Source organism: Ambystoma mexicanum, chromosome 9, assembly GCF_040938575.1.
Source record: "Ambystoma mexicanum isolate Mex_15411 chromosome 9, UKY_AmexF1_1, whole genome shotgun sequence".
In the NCBI taxonomy this organism is placed as follows: Eukaryota; Metazoa; Chordata; class Amphibia; order Caudata; family Ambystomatidae; genus Ambystoma; species Ambystoma mexicanum.
Genome location: NC_090931.1, coordinates 1,102,819,207 through 1,102,833,875, shown reverse-complemented (window position 1 = coordinate 1,102,833,875; position 14,669 = coordinate 1,102,819,207). Strand labels below are relative to the sequence as shown.

Below are 14,669 nucleotides of genomic sequence, written 5' to 3'. Positions count from 1 at the left end.
CTCCAACCCTCTCAGCCTCTCTGGGAGAGTTCTCTCCCTCGTTTGGCCTATGCGATGAGTTGAGAGATGGAGTCCACTCACCTTACATGTGCCACCGACTTGTGCCCTGCAAGAGTGGACAACACCAATTATACCTGTGTACGTACATGGTGTGTGATTTGTAACGAATGGCAACTGCAAACTGCTGTATCCATTGTGTTTGCTGCAGCCTGGCGCATCGCATGTGTGAAGCCTGTCACTTGGAGCAGCACTGGCTTGGCATATTCAGGCCCCTTTCCTGCATGCGCCCCCTACTTTTCTCTTACTCTTTTCTTTTCTGGCTTGGATAGGATATGGTGATTCAAATTAGGTGATATACATGAAACAGAGACACAAATATTTCAAATAATGCTTTTTTAAGGGTGATTATCATGTTTGCAACATGATCTTGGTTGTAACATGATGCTGTTTTCGGCTTCAGCAAAATACTTTAGAAACGTTTTGGTATTCGGCCAAATACCAAATAGGTTATTCGGTACACCCCTACGGAGGAGGGGCTACGGTCTGTGGCAGGTCCATTAAAAAGTACGAATAGTGGGGTGATTAGGGCACGAAGTGGTGCAAAAAGCGGCATAAAACAATGATTGCAAGTAGGTGACCTTATTGTGCATTTTACTTCTGTGTGTTTCTTTACGTTTTAATAGTACGGGTGTAAATCCTTAAAGGTTTGTTTAGGTTCACATTACTGTTCATGTTTGTAATTGCTGGCTTCCATTCAGGATGTCGAAAACAAAGCCACACTCATACTCGCGTGGCGCAACATGATACTATAGTGACTTACATCGTGCCACGTTGGTTTATAATGTGATTTGCTAACCTTTCAAGTCTTCCTTATGCAACTGAGTGGTATTTCGACCTGCGGTTCACGTGTTTACAAACATATCTCTTGCTTCCCCTGTCTCTAGCCATAGCCCTGCACCATAACTCTAGCTACTCACCATGCTCCTAACCCTGCACCCGCCCCCGCCCCAGAGGTAGGTTACCACTTTACTTTTTTTTTTTCATCTACAGCATAATGCAGTGATCTCTGATTGGGCAATGCTCCTCCACAATCACAGGTTTTCTCGTCTAGAAAGGTTCATTGGTGGAGCTCTGGCAACACTGACTGCTTCGGTGGCCAATACCCTGGCTAGATCGTAGAGGGAGCAAACCCATCAAGAACTGGCTGTGGGGGCGGGTCAACTGTTAGAGAGAGATAATGGGCGTGGTTTTTGAAAGGGACACAATAACCATTATAGAAAAGGCAGCTGTATTCGCAGTCCCTCCCATCGTCTGCTGTTTTGAATATGACTGCAGAGGTGGCATAGTTTGTGTTCTATGCTATTTTTAGCAACGAGCCCCGCTTGAAACAAATGGAGCACGCCATTGCCAGTCTGTAAGGGCGCTGCTTTTTGCTTGGACGGAGTATACAGTGGCGCTATGTACTGTAGTAACCCCTTCACTGAGTCTTCACAAGTCTATGCACAAAGGAGGAGCATACCCGCTCTTGGCACTTTAGCACGTGTGTGGAAATGGTAGTATATATTATTGTGTTTTGAAAATGGACACATGTCACGGGGGAATTCCACCCCAACCACTCCAGTTGTGTACTCGTATGTAATTTAAGTAAATACACTGTAAGCACAGGTTTTTAAAACATTATGCATGCATGCACACCTACCTGCACCCTTATATCCCAGTGTAGAGATATCGCGAGAGCGCCCGCTCTCGCGAGATCTCGCGCCCGACCAAGCCCCGCCCCCGCGCGCTACGCGCGCATTACGGGGACAAGCGGAGGACGCGATCGGAGCGTCTCCCCGGCTCCTCCGAGCACGGGAATTCGGCAGGACTTGCCAGAGACTCTGCCATACCATTACAGCCCCTTATGTTGTTGGCCACGTTGGCACCTGATGTTGCAGCACCGCTTGTGTCATCTATAAGGGTAAATTTATGTTTGTTGCAATAAAGCCCTTTTGGACAACACACAGCCTCCTGCCTCCTGAAGTTTATTTTACTACATAAATTGGCGACGAGGACCACCTCCAGGAACCGCGCAGAAGCATGCAGGGAGCAACACCGCCCCCACCCTTTTTACAGACGCCAGGTAGGCCTGCTATACCGTGGCCACAATGGCAGCCCCTGTTTACAACGTATGTGGAGGCAATGGGGGGAGCAGGATTCACGGCGGCAAGACGCAGAGCCATGCTATTAAACGCCCTAGGGGTGGAAGGACAAAGAATATTCGAGGGCCTGGCTTTGATTGCGGTAGAAGACGCCGATGATGATGTGTTCAAGGAGGCAGTCAGAAGAATAGAAAAGAGGTTTGCCAGTAAGGAAAACACAGTGCTCCACAGGATTCGGTTTTACACGCGGAAACAAGAACCGTCAGAACCTGTCGACGACTATATCACGAAATTGAGAGAACTGGCAGCTTTGTGCAACTTCGGCACCAATGCAGAGGACCGGATATGCGACATGTTAATAGTCCACACCAACAGCCGGAAGGTCCAAGACAAATACATCATGGAAAAAGAAGTACAGTTGGAGAAGGCAGTGGAAATAGCTAGGGCTGTGGAAGAAACGGCAGGAAGAAGAAAAGAGTTTGCAGGTACCCAAAGTTCCCCTGAGGTACAAGCAGTAGGGTTCCGTCCCAGAAAAGAAAAGTTCATTCCAGATTCAAGAGAAGGGAGAGCCAACAAGAAAGAACCCCTCAAGTGCCATAGGTGCACCAGCACAAAGCACCTAGCGTTCGACAGAGAGTGCCCAGCCAGAGACAAAGAATGCACAGTATGCAAACGCATAGGGCATTTCTCAATAGTGTGCAGATGGCGAAACAAGAAAGTCACAAGTCTGACCTCAGAACGCGTGGCAGAAAGGGATTCCTCATCGGAGGAAGAAGGAAGGCCCACCGTAATCATGGTGAACAGTACACGAGCCAGGAGAGAAAAGCCACACTGCATGATCAAGATCGACGGCAGAGAGACAAGGGTCATGGCAGACTCCGGCTCTGACCTTACCATCTTACCCCTACAAACATACAAAGATATGCTCGGGAAAGAAAAAGTAAAAGTACTCACCACGAAACACAAGCCGACGGTTTTCGGTGGAGCATCGGTTGAACTACTAGGGTACATCAACGGCAAAGTCGAATTTAAAGGGAGGGAAACTTACACCAGAATATACTTCAGCCACGAAGGGCCTCCAGTGCTAGGTTGGGATGACCAAGACAAATTAAAGATCAGACTTGACCCTAGCACGGAAGAGCAAGTCCTATCCATAGGTGCGAGGAGTGAAACCGTAGTCAAGAGCGATTACCCAGCACTTTTCTCGGAGGAGCCGGGTCACATCAAAGGTTTTCTACACAAAATTGTCCTCAAAAGGAATGCCATTCCTGTCAAGCACCGAGTGAGACCAGTACCAGCCACAGCGAGGGACACCCTCAAACAACAGTTGGACAAAATGAAGAATGAAGGGGTGATAGAAGAGATTGAAGCATCCGAATGGCTGAGCCCAGTCGTTCTCATAAAGAAACCCCATTCGCAAGAATTAAGAGTATGTATAGACCTGCGCAGCTTAAACTTGGAAGTCGTCACAGACAATTATCCGCTTCCGAGCATAAATGAACTCATACTTTTAATGAAAGAGGCCAAAATCTTCTCAAAACTAGATATGCGCAATGCATATCACCAAATCCAGCTCCATGAAGAATCAAAACCTCTCACGGCATTCATCACCCCGTTTGGCACATTCCAATTTACCAAAATGCCCTTCGGATTATCATCAGCTGCCTCAGCGTTTCAGCGCATGATGGATGCCCTCCTTCGAAAGGTCAAAAATGTAGTTTACTTCCAGGATGACATATTAGTCTATGCAGGTGATAAACCGACACATGATGCCACTCTCAAACTAGTACTCAACAAGTTACAAGATGCGGGAGTCCGCCTACGATACGAAAAATGTTCGTTTGGAGTAAAAGAAGTCGAGTACCTGGGATACAAAATTTCAGAAAAGGGCATCAGCCCCAAACAGAACCTGATGCAAGCCATCATCAAAGCACCCAATCCCACCAACAAGGAAGAGGTGAGATCATTTTTAGGCTTAGCAGAATATTACGCAAAATTCATACCCAAATTTTCTGAAACCACGTCACCTCTACGTGATCTTCTCAAGAAGGGGTCCGAATTCCTGATGCAAGAACCCCAAAAGGCGGCGATAGACACCATAAAACAACATATTATGGAAGCCCCGTGCCTTCAACCGTTCAATCCCAAGTGGGAAACAGTCATCACCACTGATGCCAGTGCATACGGACTGGGGGCAGTACTTACGCAGAGGAGGGGTGACACCGAACATGTGGTGGCCTTTGCATCGAAGGCGCTATCTGAAGCAGAACAGAACTACTCCACCATCGAAAAAGAGATGCTAGCATGCGCATGGGCAGTAGAGCACTTCAGGACTTATGTGTGGGGCACCAAGTTCAAGCTGGTGACAGATCACAAACCACTCATCCATATGCTCAGTCCCGGAGGCACCAAAGCCTCCACTCCCAGACTAGCTCGCATTGCCGCGAAATTACAAGAGTATACATTTGAAATCCACCACATATCTGGCTGGAAAAACTCGCAGGCTGACTGCATGTCGAGACTACCGGAAAACAAAGAAAGGGCTACCCCATTTCTACAAGGGGAGTGCATTGTTGCTTCCATCTCGGACATAAGGACGCCAGAATATCTTGAACTCAGCGAAAAGCACTGGCAAGAAGAAGAAGGAAAAGACCCAACCATGTCCGCCATTCGAAAATGGATCAAAGAAGGCTGGCCAGATGAAAGGGTGCTACCTGAGGGCATGAGGCCATATTGGAAGGTACAAGAAGAGTTATCCGAAACACAAGGGATAATCATGAAGTCGGATCAAATCGTCCCCCCCACAGGAATGAGACGCACAATTCTCTGCAGGGCCCATGCGGGGCACTTGGGAAACACGATGACTCGCCGCAGAGTCAGAGAAGCATATTGGTGGCCATCCATGGACCAAGAAATTCGCTCCATGATAGAGCGATGCCACGAGTGTTTAAACAGCGACAAAAGATTGAAGATTCGCCAAGCACCTCTCATACCAACCGAGATACCTGAAACAGTATGGTCCAAAGTGGGCATAGACTTTATCGGACCCCTGGAAGCGATGTCAGCAGAACACAAGTACGGAATTGTACTAGTCGACTACCTATCCAAGTGGGTGGAAGCAGAGTTTGTTCCAAACATAACTACAGAGACGGTTATAGAGGTGCTCACCGAAATTTTTCAAAGGGAAGGGCTCCCCAATGAAGTAGTTACAGACAATGGAGTGCAACTAGTTTCTAAAGACATGGAGGAGTTTCTCAAAAAGAACCACATCAAGCAAAAGAAGGCGGCCCTGTATCACCCTCAAGCAAATGGACTCGTGGAAAGGGCGAACAGGTTCATAAAAGGGGCTATCCAACTTGCAATGGCCTCGGGCATGGACCCCCTCAAGACTACAAAGGAAGCCATAGCAGCACATAGACTCACTCCGAATGGCATTACCCATGTATCCCCGTTCAAAATGTTGAGAGGGAGGAGTGCGGCATCAACGCTCATCCCGCCTTGGCTGTCAAAAATAAGAATAGATGAAGAGGTAGACATGTCAGAAGTTGTATGGCGTATCACAAGAAACAAGTCACGCATGAAACTGTGGAGCGACAGAAGAAGGAGAACGAAGCAAGCGCCCAGCATTGAAAGGGGGGACTGGGTTAAAATCAAACTACCAAGGAAAGATCAAGACACAGGTTCCCGGTATAGTCAACCCATACAAGTTACCCATAAAGGGACAAATCATGTCCGCACAGAAGACGGGCGCGCGTGGAACTTCGAAAGAGTAGCTTTGTATCAACGCAGACAAGAAAGACTTAGGACTCCAGAAACCCCACGCACAGAAGCAGAAAAGGAGGATGTGGGGAATGAAGAACCAGAACCAGGGAGAAGCGATGGAGAGAGAGAAGAACCAGAGAGTGAACCGGAAGAACCCTATGTAAGCCCTGAACCGGTTCCGCAGGGACCTTGCCCGGGAACCAGTGAGAGGCCCAGAAGGGAGCACAAAAGACCGGTAAGATTCAATGACTTTGTGTTACAGTGACCCTACTTCCCTTTTGATAAAGGGAGGTGTGTAGAGATATCGCGAGAGCGCCCGCTCTCGCGAGATCTCGCGCCCGACCAAGCCCCGCCCCCGCGCGCTACGCGCGCATTACGGGGACAAGCGGAGGACGCGATCGGAGCGTCTCCCCGGCTCCTCCGAGCACGGGAATTCGGCAGGACTTGCCAGAGACTCTGCCATACCATTACAGCCCCTTATGTTGTTGGCCACGTTGGCACCTGATGTTGCAGCACCGCTTGTGTCATCTATAAGGGTAAATTTATGTTTGTTGCAATAAAGCCCTTTTGGACAACACACAGCCTCCTGCCTCCTGAAGTTTATTTTACTACACCCAGTGTACTGCAGTTTATGAGGTTAAAGCGCGTGCGCTCGGAGCCCCCGCCGACTCGTGGCGTGTGTCAGCGTGTCACACCTATTGCACGCCGGTAGATCTTTTTCTGGCACTGGATCTCATGATATTTGCATCACTTAATAGGACGGCTGAGTATTCCCGCGTGCGCCATTAACAGTAAACACTTGTCGCCCAGCGCTGGCAGTTGTGCGTTCACAGCCCGGGTCTAAGAATACAGTAATGAACGGGTGGTTCAGGGCGGCGACAGTGTACCTTTCCCGGAAAACGCTTGCCTGCGACGCGCGTCACATGATGTCAGCGTTCGCGTGGCACGTGAGGCTAAGGTTCAGGTCATCGAACAGTTGGCCTTGATACGTATCGATCAAACAAGTGACTCATCCCATTACAAGAAAACACTGGAGAATTGTACGACCCAGAACCAGTGACAGGCCTGCAGAAATGACCCAACATAAAAGTCCCTACATTGCTCAATCCCCCTAAAACAAAAAACTTGGGACGCACCCAGTATTTCTCCTCCCCAACATAAATGCGGCTTTTTAATAGAAGGCTACGCACATACCCTGCGGAAAATCGGCCTGACTGACCGACACCCAGCTCTCTTCTCGGTATGAACATGTGGCTGGCGTTGTGCACGCGTACATTGGTGCATTTATGTTTTTCAAGGTCTTTCGAAGCCTGTCACACAGTGTATCGTCTGCAGTTGGTCACGTAAAAAAGTAATGCGCTATATTCCACGGGTTTTGCGTGAGCAAGCAAATGCGCATATCGTGAATAGGGTCCTTTGATGTCACACTGCGTCAAGACTGTACGCCATTAGATTGTTCCTTCACTGTGAATATGTCTTTCTGCTTAAAATGCCCCCCAACTTCCATCTGTTATGTGTCTGGACCACCTGGGATACTTGTTCGAAATGTTTGCTCTTTGCCGTGGTAATAACGCAAACAACTCTGGCGAATGTGTCTGCGCAACTGCCGCCGTCATAGCCTCAATGCACGTGTATTGTGGAAGTGAACCTCTGTGTTTGGCAGTGGGTGTGGGGGGATCACACAGGCTGCATATGTAACTGGCGGACCTCGTCTTCTTCGTGTAACACCGAAGGGCCATCCCTGGCTGCTTGCAATTTATTTAGCTAACCTATGCATTTACCCCTTTTACCGCGAAAACAGAAGTGGGGACAAGCCCGAGTTTGAACTCTGTTTGTATTGCACCCTTTTTAAAATGGGGTTCCATTCCGGAATGAAGAAAAGTGCAACCACACGTGTGCAACTGCACATCGTACGCAGGGCGCAGAATAGGGGTTGCACAGCACTACCAATCCAGTAGTGATATTGTCTATAAGTTAAATGCGTGAACTACTCCAGTATTTCTGTCAATGCCTTGCCCCTGGAGCCCATAGCGCGTGAAAGGAGGAGGGCTGGTGGCTACGGGCTCGCCTTGGCAACAAGACGATACGAAGCAACATAGGTTCGATCCCCGGGTCCGCGCTTAGAAACCTCAGCGCCTCGATTGGTTGTGTGAGCGCTATAAAAATGCAAACAAATTAAAAATACAAAAAAGGAAGGGCTCAAATCAAAAACAAATGGGTTTTGCCTGGAAGCAACAACAAGACCTGATAACAATCGCACACGCACAACCCAGAATGCAACGTCACTGCTGATACGGTTACTTTTAATGATATATTATTGTATTTTTTTCTGGATGGATGTTTATAAATGAGAAAAGAAGGCTTCACGGCCTGCGTGATCCGGTGCTGCTTAGTTTGCAAGGCATGAGCCTCTCTCCATGGTGCTGTAAAGGGCAGTGCATGCCATCAATCACACGTAAAATGGTTAAGGAAGTTAGTTGGAGGCATGCATGACGCCCAGACGCTTAGAAACCGTCTTTCGGGTTGTTTTTATTAAAGAGCACGGTACCATAAAAAGTGTTCAACATGTTTTGTTCTCGGCCGGAGAACTCTCGTTTTGTAAACCGCGGCCGTAGTAAACACGAGCGGGGAGGGCTCGGTGGCTGTCCCTTGGGGGCAAGTACAGTGCGGGCGACTGGGGCAGGCACGAAAGCAAACAAGACACAGCAAGTGGGTCATTCACAGGCCCTTACAGAAAACAGGGAGCCGGCGGGAAACATGACACACTACATCCCTTAAACCACCCACTAGAAGATAACCCGGCGCCGCTGCCTTACCAGTATAGCCAATCGATGTCCTTACAAAAGTACAAGCTCCAAAGAAAAGGTCAGACATACTTTACAAACTGCAACCGCGCCATGGTTTGATTACTGCGTAAGCGAGCAGCGAGTACCCACAGGATGTCCGTGTGAACATAGTTATTTACAGTACATTCTAGAAAGGGGTGTTACTTTTGGCTTGGAGGCATTGATCTGCATTCGCATCTCTCCTTTGGTTCAGAGTCAGTTCAGTGTATCTTGTAGGGCTGGGAACTCCCTGTTGATGATCCAGATGCGAGATCCCTCGCATGCGAGATTTCTGGAGGCGCTCACATCGTGGATGTCCTGTCGTGTTGTAAGCGCGAAGTTTGCCGAAGCGCAAAGTTTCCGGTCTCTGACTTTTCGGCAGAGCGTCCCAATTCAGAGACCATCTCTCCCAAGACCCGGCACTCTTTCTCCCAGACCCCTCAGAGGGCACTCTTGCCCGTAGGTGTCTAAGGCGCTACTCCCGGGGAGCCAGCAGCGGTAAATCTCTGTTCCTTGAATGTCCAGCTTCGAGACCCCCAAGCGCTCAGTAGGGACCCACGATGACGGCTTCCACCTCCTTGGACGGCCGCCTGTCCTTCACCAGAAAGTTGATCATGCCCTCGGACTTGATGAGCAGGTTGCAGCCCAGGAAGAAGATGCCGAACACGACGGTGAGGGAGAGCACGCACATGACGGCAATCTGCACCACCCGCATGATGTAGATGCTGCGCTCGTCGGGCTCCGGGGGCGCCTCCACGCCGTCCCCGGTCACCAGCGAGGCCTGGGTGCAGCAGCTCCGCAGCACCTGCCCGAGCAGGGCGCTGCCGTTGCCTGCCAGCCCGTCGGGAGTGTTCAGGTTCAGCAGGAGGAGAGACTCGTTCATGCTGGCAACTTCTTCCAGGCTCGGGGTGGAACAGGTGCTGGGGAGCTGGAGCCGGCAGGCGGGCGAAGCTCTGACCGGAGGAGACCCACTCAGGGTAAATGCAGCCGGCGGCTCCCACAGAGGCTCTGCTCAGGCGGGTCCGAGGGTGCACACCAGGCGTGTCGGAGGAGCTCTGCACATGGAAGTGTCCCTCCGCAGCTCCTAGTACGTCTGTCACCAACACAACTGGGAGAAGTAGGAGGCACTCAGCATCACAGCTGTTACACGGCTCTCTAAGCAACCATCACCCGGGGGAGGGAGTGCTTAAGGGCACTGTCCGAGAAGTTATTTTAACTACACAGGCCGCGGAAAGGAAACAGCGCCCCCTTCAGATGACTAGTGGGTTATTGCACATCTAATCTACTTCAAACAATTGCAAAAGGTAGAGCGAATTGGCAAACCATTTAAACTTGTATCTAACTGCCCACACGTAAGGGTTCACTTCATGAATGAGATTACATTAATTTATTTCACGACTGACAACATCCTATTTTCGGCTCAATAAACTTTAAAAAGCTGTGCGCAGCGGGATGCGACACAAGGTGAGCGTGTATATGAATACTTTGTTCGCGTTTTTTTAGTTGTTATCCTCTAGGCATCTAGGAGACACCGATTCTTATGCGGGCTTGTCAGCTGAAAGTGGGACGGTGGGAGTGACACCGGACTTGGATACAACACATTCATCTGACACTGTTTCCTGTCAGCCATATGCAACAAGACACCATTAAAAATAGTCGCCTGTTGCAAGACAGCAGTTACTATTTAGCCATAACACCCACCAGAGCCAGAAAGCGCACTACTCATCTGGGGTAAGGGCTGCGATGCCAGACGTGTAGCAAAGCCGTTTGCAACCCAAAACACCTCCACACGGCTAATTAATCGTGGTTTCGCACAGTTCTAAAAGCAATACCACATAACACGCGATACTGGGTCCCGGGGCATTCCGCTTGGCATATCTGGTAAAATGCAGAGAAATCATTTTATACTGTGAAAAGGACCAACTAGTTCACACATTGTTCATAGTTTTAGTTCATGTTAATTAATACTCTTGCTGCTTGAGATCATGTTTAATTCATTGTGATGAAAAAGTGCAGAGCTTGTAACGTATTTTTTAGGAATCTCGAAGATACAAAATCAGGGCCCCTCCACGTGGATCTTTGAGGAACTGCACGAGCCAGTGCGAGTAAAGCAACAAGACAAGACCATGCATAGATGATGACTTAATTTAGGCTGCTGGTTTTCAAGACCACGTATATCAGTCTCTGCCTGCTTTCCCATAATTGAAGGTATCTGTTTCTGCTTGAGCTAGTTTGCATTATATTGTGGGAAAAGTAACCATGGGCCTCATAGACAGCTCCAGCTTCCCTGTTATCGCAGCCAACCACTGGAATACTATGCCCTCAGACCTAGGAACCGACCCTTCACTATGGTTCTTTCACAAAAAACGAAAAACCTGGCTTTTCCAACCAGGACATCAAGACGCCACACCGCTCCTCTAACAACGAGAAGTCACCCCTCTGTCCTCCATCTTCAGACTAGACTGACACAGCACAATGAGAAACTGGGATATCGCACCAGGCATATGTTTTACTAAAAGCCTAAGATCATTTGTAACTAAACACTTAATTGTGAATATTCAGCCTGTATCGATACTACTTCTGTAACTGTAACCTTTTATGTATAACCAAGTCTCTGCAATGTAACCGTTTTCTTAATTTCAAGCGCCCAGATGGCTGAGGGTTAGGTGCGCTATATAAATGTAATAAATACATATATAAATCTGCCAGAATACTGCCAAATGGAATAAATGTTAGCACCGATTTGTCAGTCAAGATTACTGCTGGATTACAAGAGGTGGTATGGCAGTGTTAGTCCACATTGATGGGGATTTTAGCGGAATTACCACAGGTGGCATTTCTGCCAGTAGTAATTCCACCGATTTAGCTGTTTTTGCAGTAAGGCGGCAGTATTACCTCCAGCGTTTTGCAGAAGATTTTTCCCTCTACCTCAGTGTCATGATTAATTAGGCGGTCACTCTCAACTCAGGGAGTTGATTCCCCCCCCAAGCAAGGTGGCGCGCACCCAAAGCGCTTATACAGATTCAACTTTAGTTAGGCCTCCAACCCGTCTTGCACCACCCCGACAAATACCTTCTGTCCCACCAATGAGCAAGGAACCAGGCCGGTGTATAGTAAGAATATATATTAATTTAAGTTTTAGCAAAGAATCATAGGCAATCACAAAAATATCAACCCCCAATGCTGTGGCACTACACAATATCACTCCAGTGCCAACTGTTAGCACATGGCCATATTGGAAAGGAGGCCAAAATAAAGACTCAAAACCATCACGGAAATTATAAATGAAAAGTGGACCACACAAAAACACCAAACCTCACGGTGACGCTGCATTAGCTGGAATGCTGTGGTTTGCAGATTCCCCACTTTACAAAATATTACTTAATTTACTAAACATTCATAAAACCATATCCAGCTTTTAACATTGCTGATGGACGTTCGCCCCTTTACAATATCAGTAAAAGTTGAAAAAACATAGCAATTCTAATCTCAACATTGGATAGTATTAGCATTATTTAGTTATCACTAATACGTTCAGCATTCTCTTAGTGGAAAAATGGCGAGAAGTGGTCTGCCGTGGTGGACACTATTTTCTCTATGTTTATTGTTGAAGGCTGTGACAGCATGTGAAGCTTTTGTGGGATATTTTTACCCATTCCGATGTGCCCCACTGCACCCCGTTACCAATGGGGAAAGAAACTTCCAAAAATGGATGCGCTAACCCCTTTGCGTGCAAAAATCTGCAAAACTGCGCATGGGTCACACTCACCAAAGGCTGCACACCCCTGCCACACAATCAAAGTGGGGGTGACAACATAATTCTCACTGCAGGAGAATGCCAGTGGGTGCTGTTGCAGTTAACATGAAGCAAGGCCACAGAATTTGGCTAAGAACCAAAAATGCCTTATAAAATACAGCTTTTGCAACCTTCACAGTGCTGTTTGGCGCTAGATCCATTCATTTTCAGTGAATCATTGAGAGTAAAAGAATTACAGATCATCCAGTGTGGCCAGAAAAGCTGGGCCTCATTGACTGACAGCAGCTAAGCAATGCATCTCATGAAAAAGGCACACCAGCAACACTTCTTTTAGTTCCACAGGAAAAATGCGGCTAAAAATGGCAAAATATGTAACAATTTCAGCGGTGCAGAGAAAACTCCAAGCAAAGGCTGGATACTTACTTCCAGACTGAAAAACAAATCCCAGCACTTCAGGAAAGAACTGGTACTGCAGAGGAAAAGCTGATGTAAAAGACTCAGTTTAAATGTGCTTTTTCCCTGAAGAAAGTGCAAAATCGCCTGTTTAAAAGTATGTTTTTGTGGAAAGGCTTAATTCTTTAAATGTCAAAATCCCCTATAAACTGTGTTAATTTTCTCTGTTTTAATGAAGCTGTAGGTAATTCATTAAAGTCCAAACCCAGTCTTGAGTTCATCAAATATTTAATTCTGAGCTGACAGCTTCAGCCTGGGAATGGGTAACACATTTCTGCTACAGGAAGACTTAATTGCTGCGGGGAGGTTCTCGCATACTTGAACAAAGACCTCATCAGACTTTCATGTGTGGCTCAAGCAAAGACAATGGCAGCCTTGAACACTCACCTCCACAGGGGAGGGGCAGAAAACTTCCCTCTGTACCCCCACCCTGATCATAGGAATTTGACAGCTGTTGCCAATTGAAATAAGAAAAAAAACTGCTAAAAGACATTTGTTGTTTAAATGCCTATTTGTGATTAAGTTTTGAAAACCTTTAACTTTGCAACATGAAGGAGGAGAAATCAAAAAATTGGTAGTTGTAAATCTAATTGTATGCTCTTTCTGTGAAGACGTGAGTTAACCCTGTACTACATAAGAAACCAAAGTTACACTAAAAGTTAAATTGTGGCAAAACTATTGATGCTGCAAATATAATATTGCATACCCGTATTCTAGGTTAATTGCCCAGATATGTACTGAATTAGGAATTGTTAGGCCAAACCGTTATGATTAAAATTGGCAAAATTCTACAGAATGACAAAGACAGCTCTCACTGAGATGGGAGTTAGATGTCAGGATAACCCATAAAATATGTAATGTATGTGCCCGATTTTATTAGAGGGCATAATTATAGAAATGGGCATTTGTGGGAAAGTTAATTTGTGGTTTAAATCAATGTGGGAGTTCCCAAATAACATCATGAAATATGACAGCTCTTTCTGACTTCGAACCAGAAAAAGGCAAGTGCTTCTGACCTATCACAGCCGTGGGGGTGTGGTTTGTAATTCTGCTCCTACCATAAACTTAGTGATGTCACTGGGCATGATAAATATATGAACTTCCAAACACACAGGCACACACTGATTTCTGACTACATCCTGATTTCCCCACAGTGTTTTGTTCCTGACTTCTGCATCCTGTTCCAGAACTTTTCCTCTTTTCCTGATTCCAGGCTACTTCGCAAAACCAAGGCCCAGCAATTGCTGAACTCTTCTTCAGCTAGGCCCAAATATTGAACCATCCCAAACTTCAGGAATTAATAATTCTGATCCAGTCTGGTTTTGTACCATTAAGGCTTCCTTACTGAACTCGCCATCCAGCTAATCTACCATGTCCAGTGACCAGAAGGGACAATCCAATCCAAGTCTACCCTGATGTGCCAGTCCAATTGACCAGAACTGCCCATCTGACCAAATTGCCAGAGGTGCCCTGCTGCCAGTAGACCCGATCCGGATGACAGAACCCTGACGGTCCAATCTTAATTTACAGTGAACTGTAAGTATCAACAGGAATCATAGTAACCATAGTATATTTGCCTTGTCCTATCCCAATCTCAACCCATCATCTCTTTAACTTAAGAATTTATAATAGTGTCACACCAGTCTGAAACCTTGCTTTAATTTCTTGTGCTAGTGATCATTTCTGTAAAATCCTTTAGTATTGTAAAATCCCAAACTCTCAAAATCATCC

General features: G+C 47.1%; 1 protein-coding gene across 1 annotated transcript; it reads right to left on the bottom strand.

Annotated features, from left to right (window-relative positions):
- Positions 1–8,412: 8,412 nt before the first annotated feature.
- RPRM (reprimo, TP53 dependent G2 arrest mediator homolog) lies at positions 8,413–9,897 on the bottom strand. Its single transcript, XM_069616428.1, has one exon. The coding sequence runs from the start codon at positions 9,609–9,611 to the stop codon at positions 9,273–9,275; it is 339 nt and encodes a 112-aa protein (XP_069472529.1). The 5' UTR covers positions 9,612–9,897; the 3' UTR covers positions 8,413–9,272.
- Positions 9,898–14,669: the final 4,772 nt, after the last annotated feature.

Bases quoted from the DNA above. Each gene is read 5' to 3' on its own strand.
- RPRM (XM_069616428.1), bottom strand. From the start codon at position 9,611: ATGAACGAGTCTCTCCTCCTGCTGAACCTGAACACTCCCGACGGGCTG.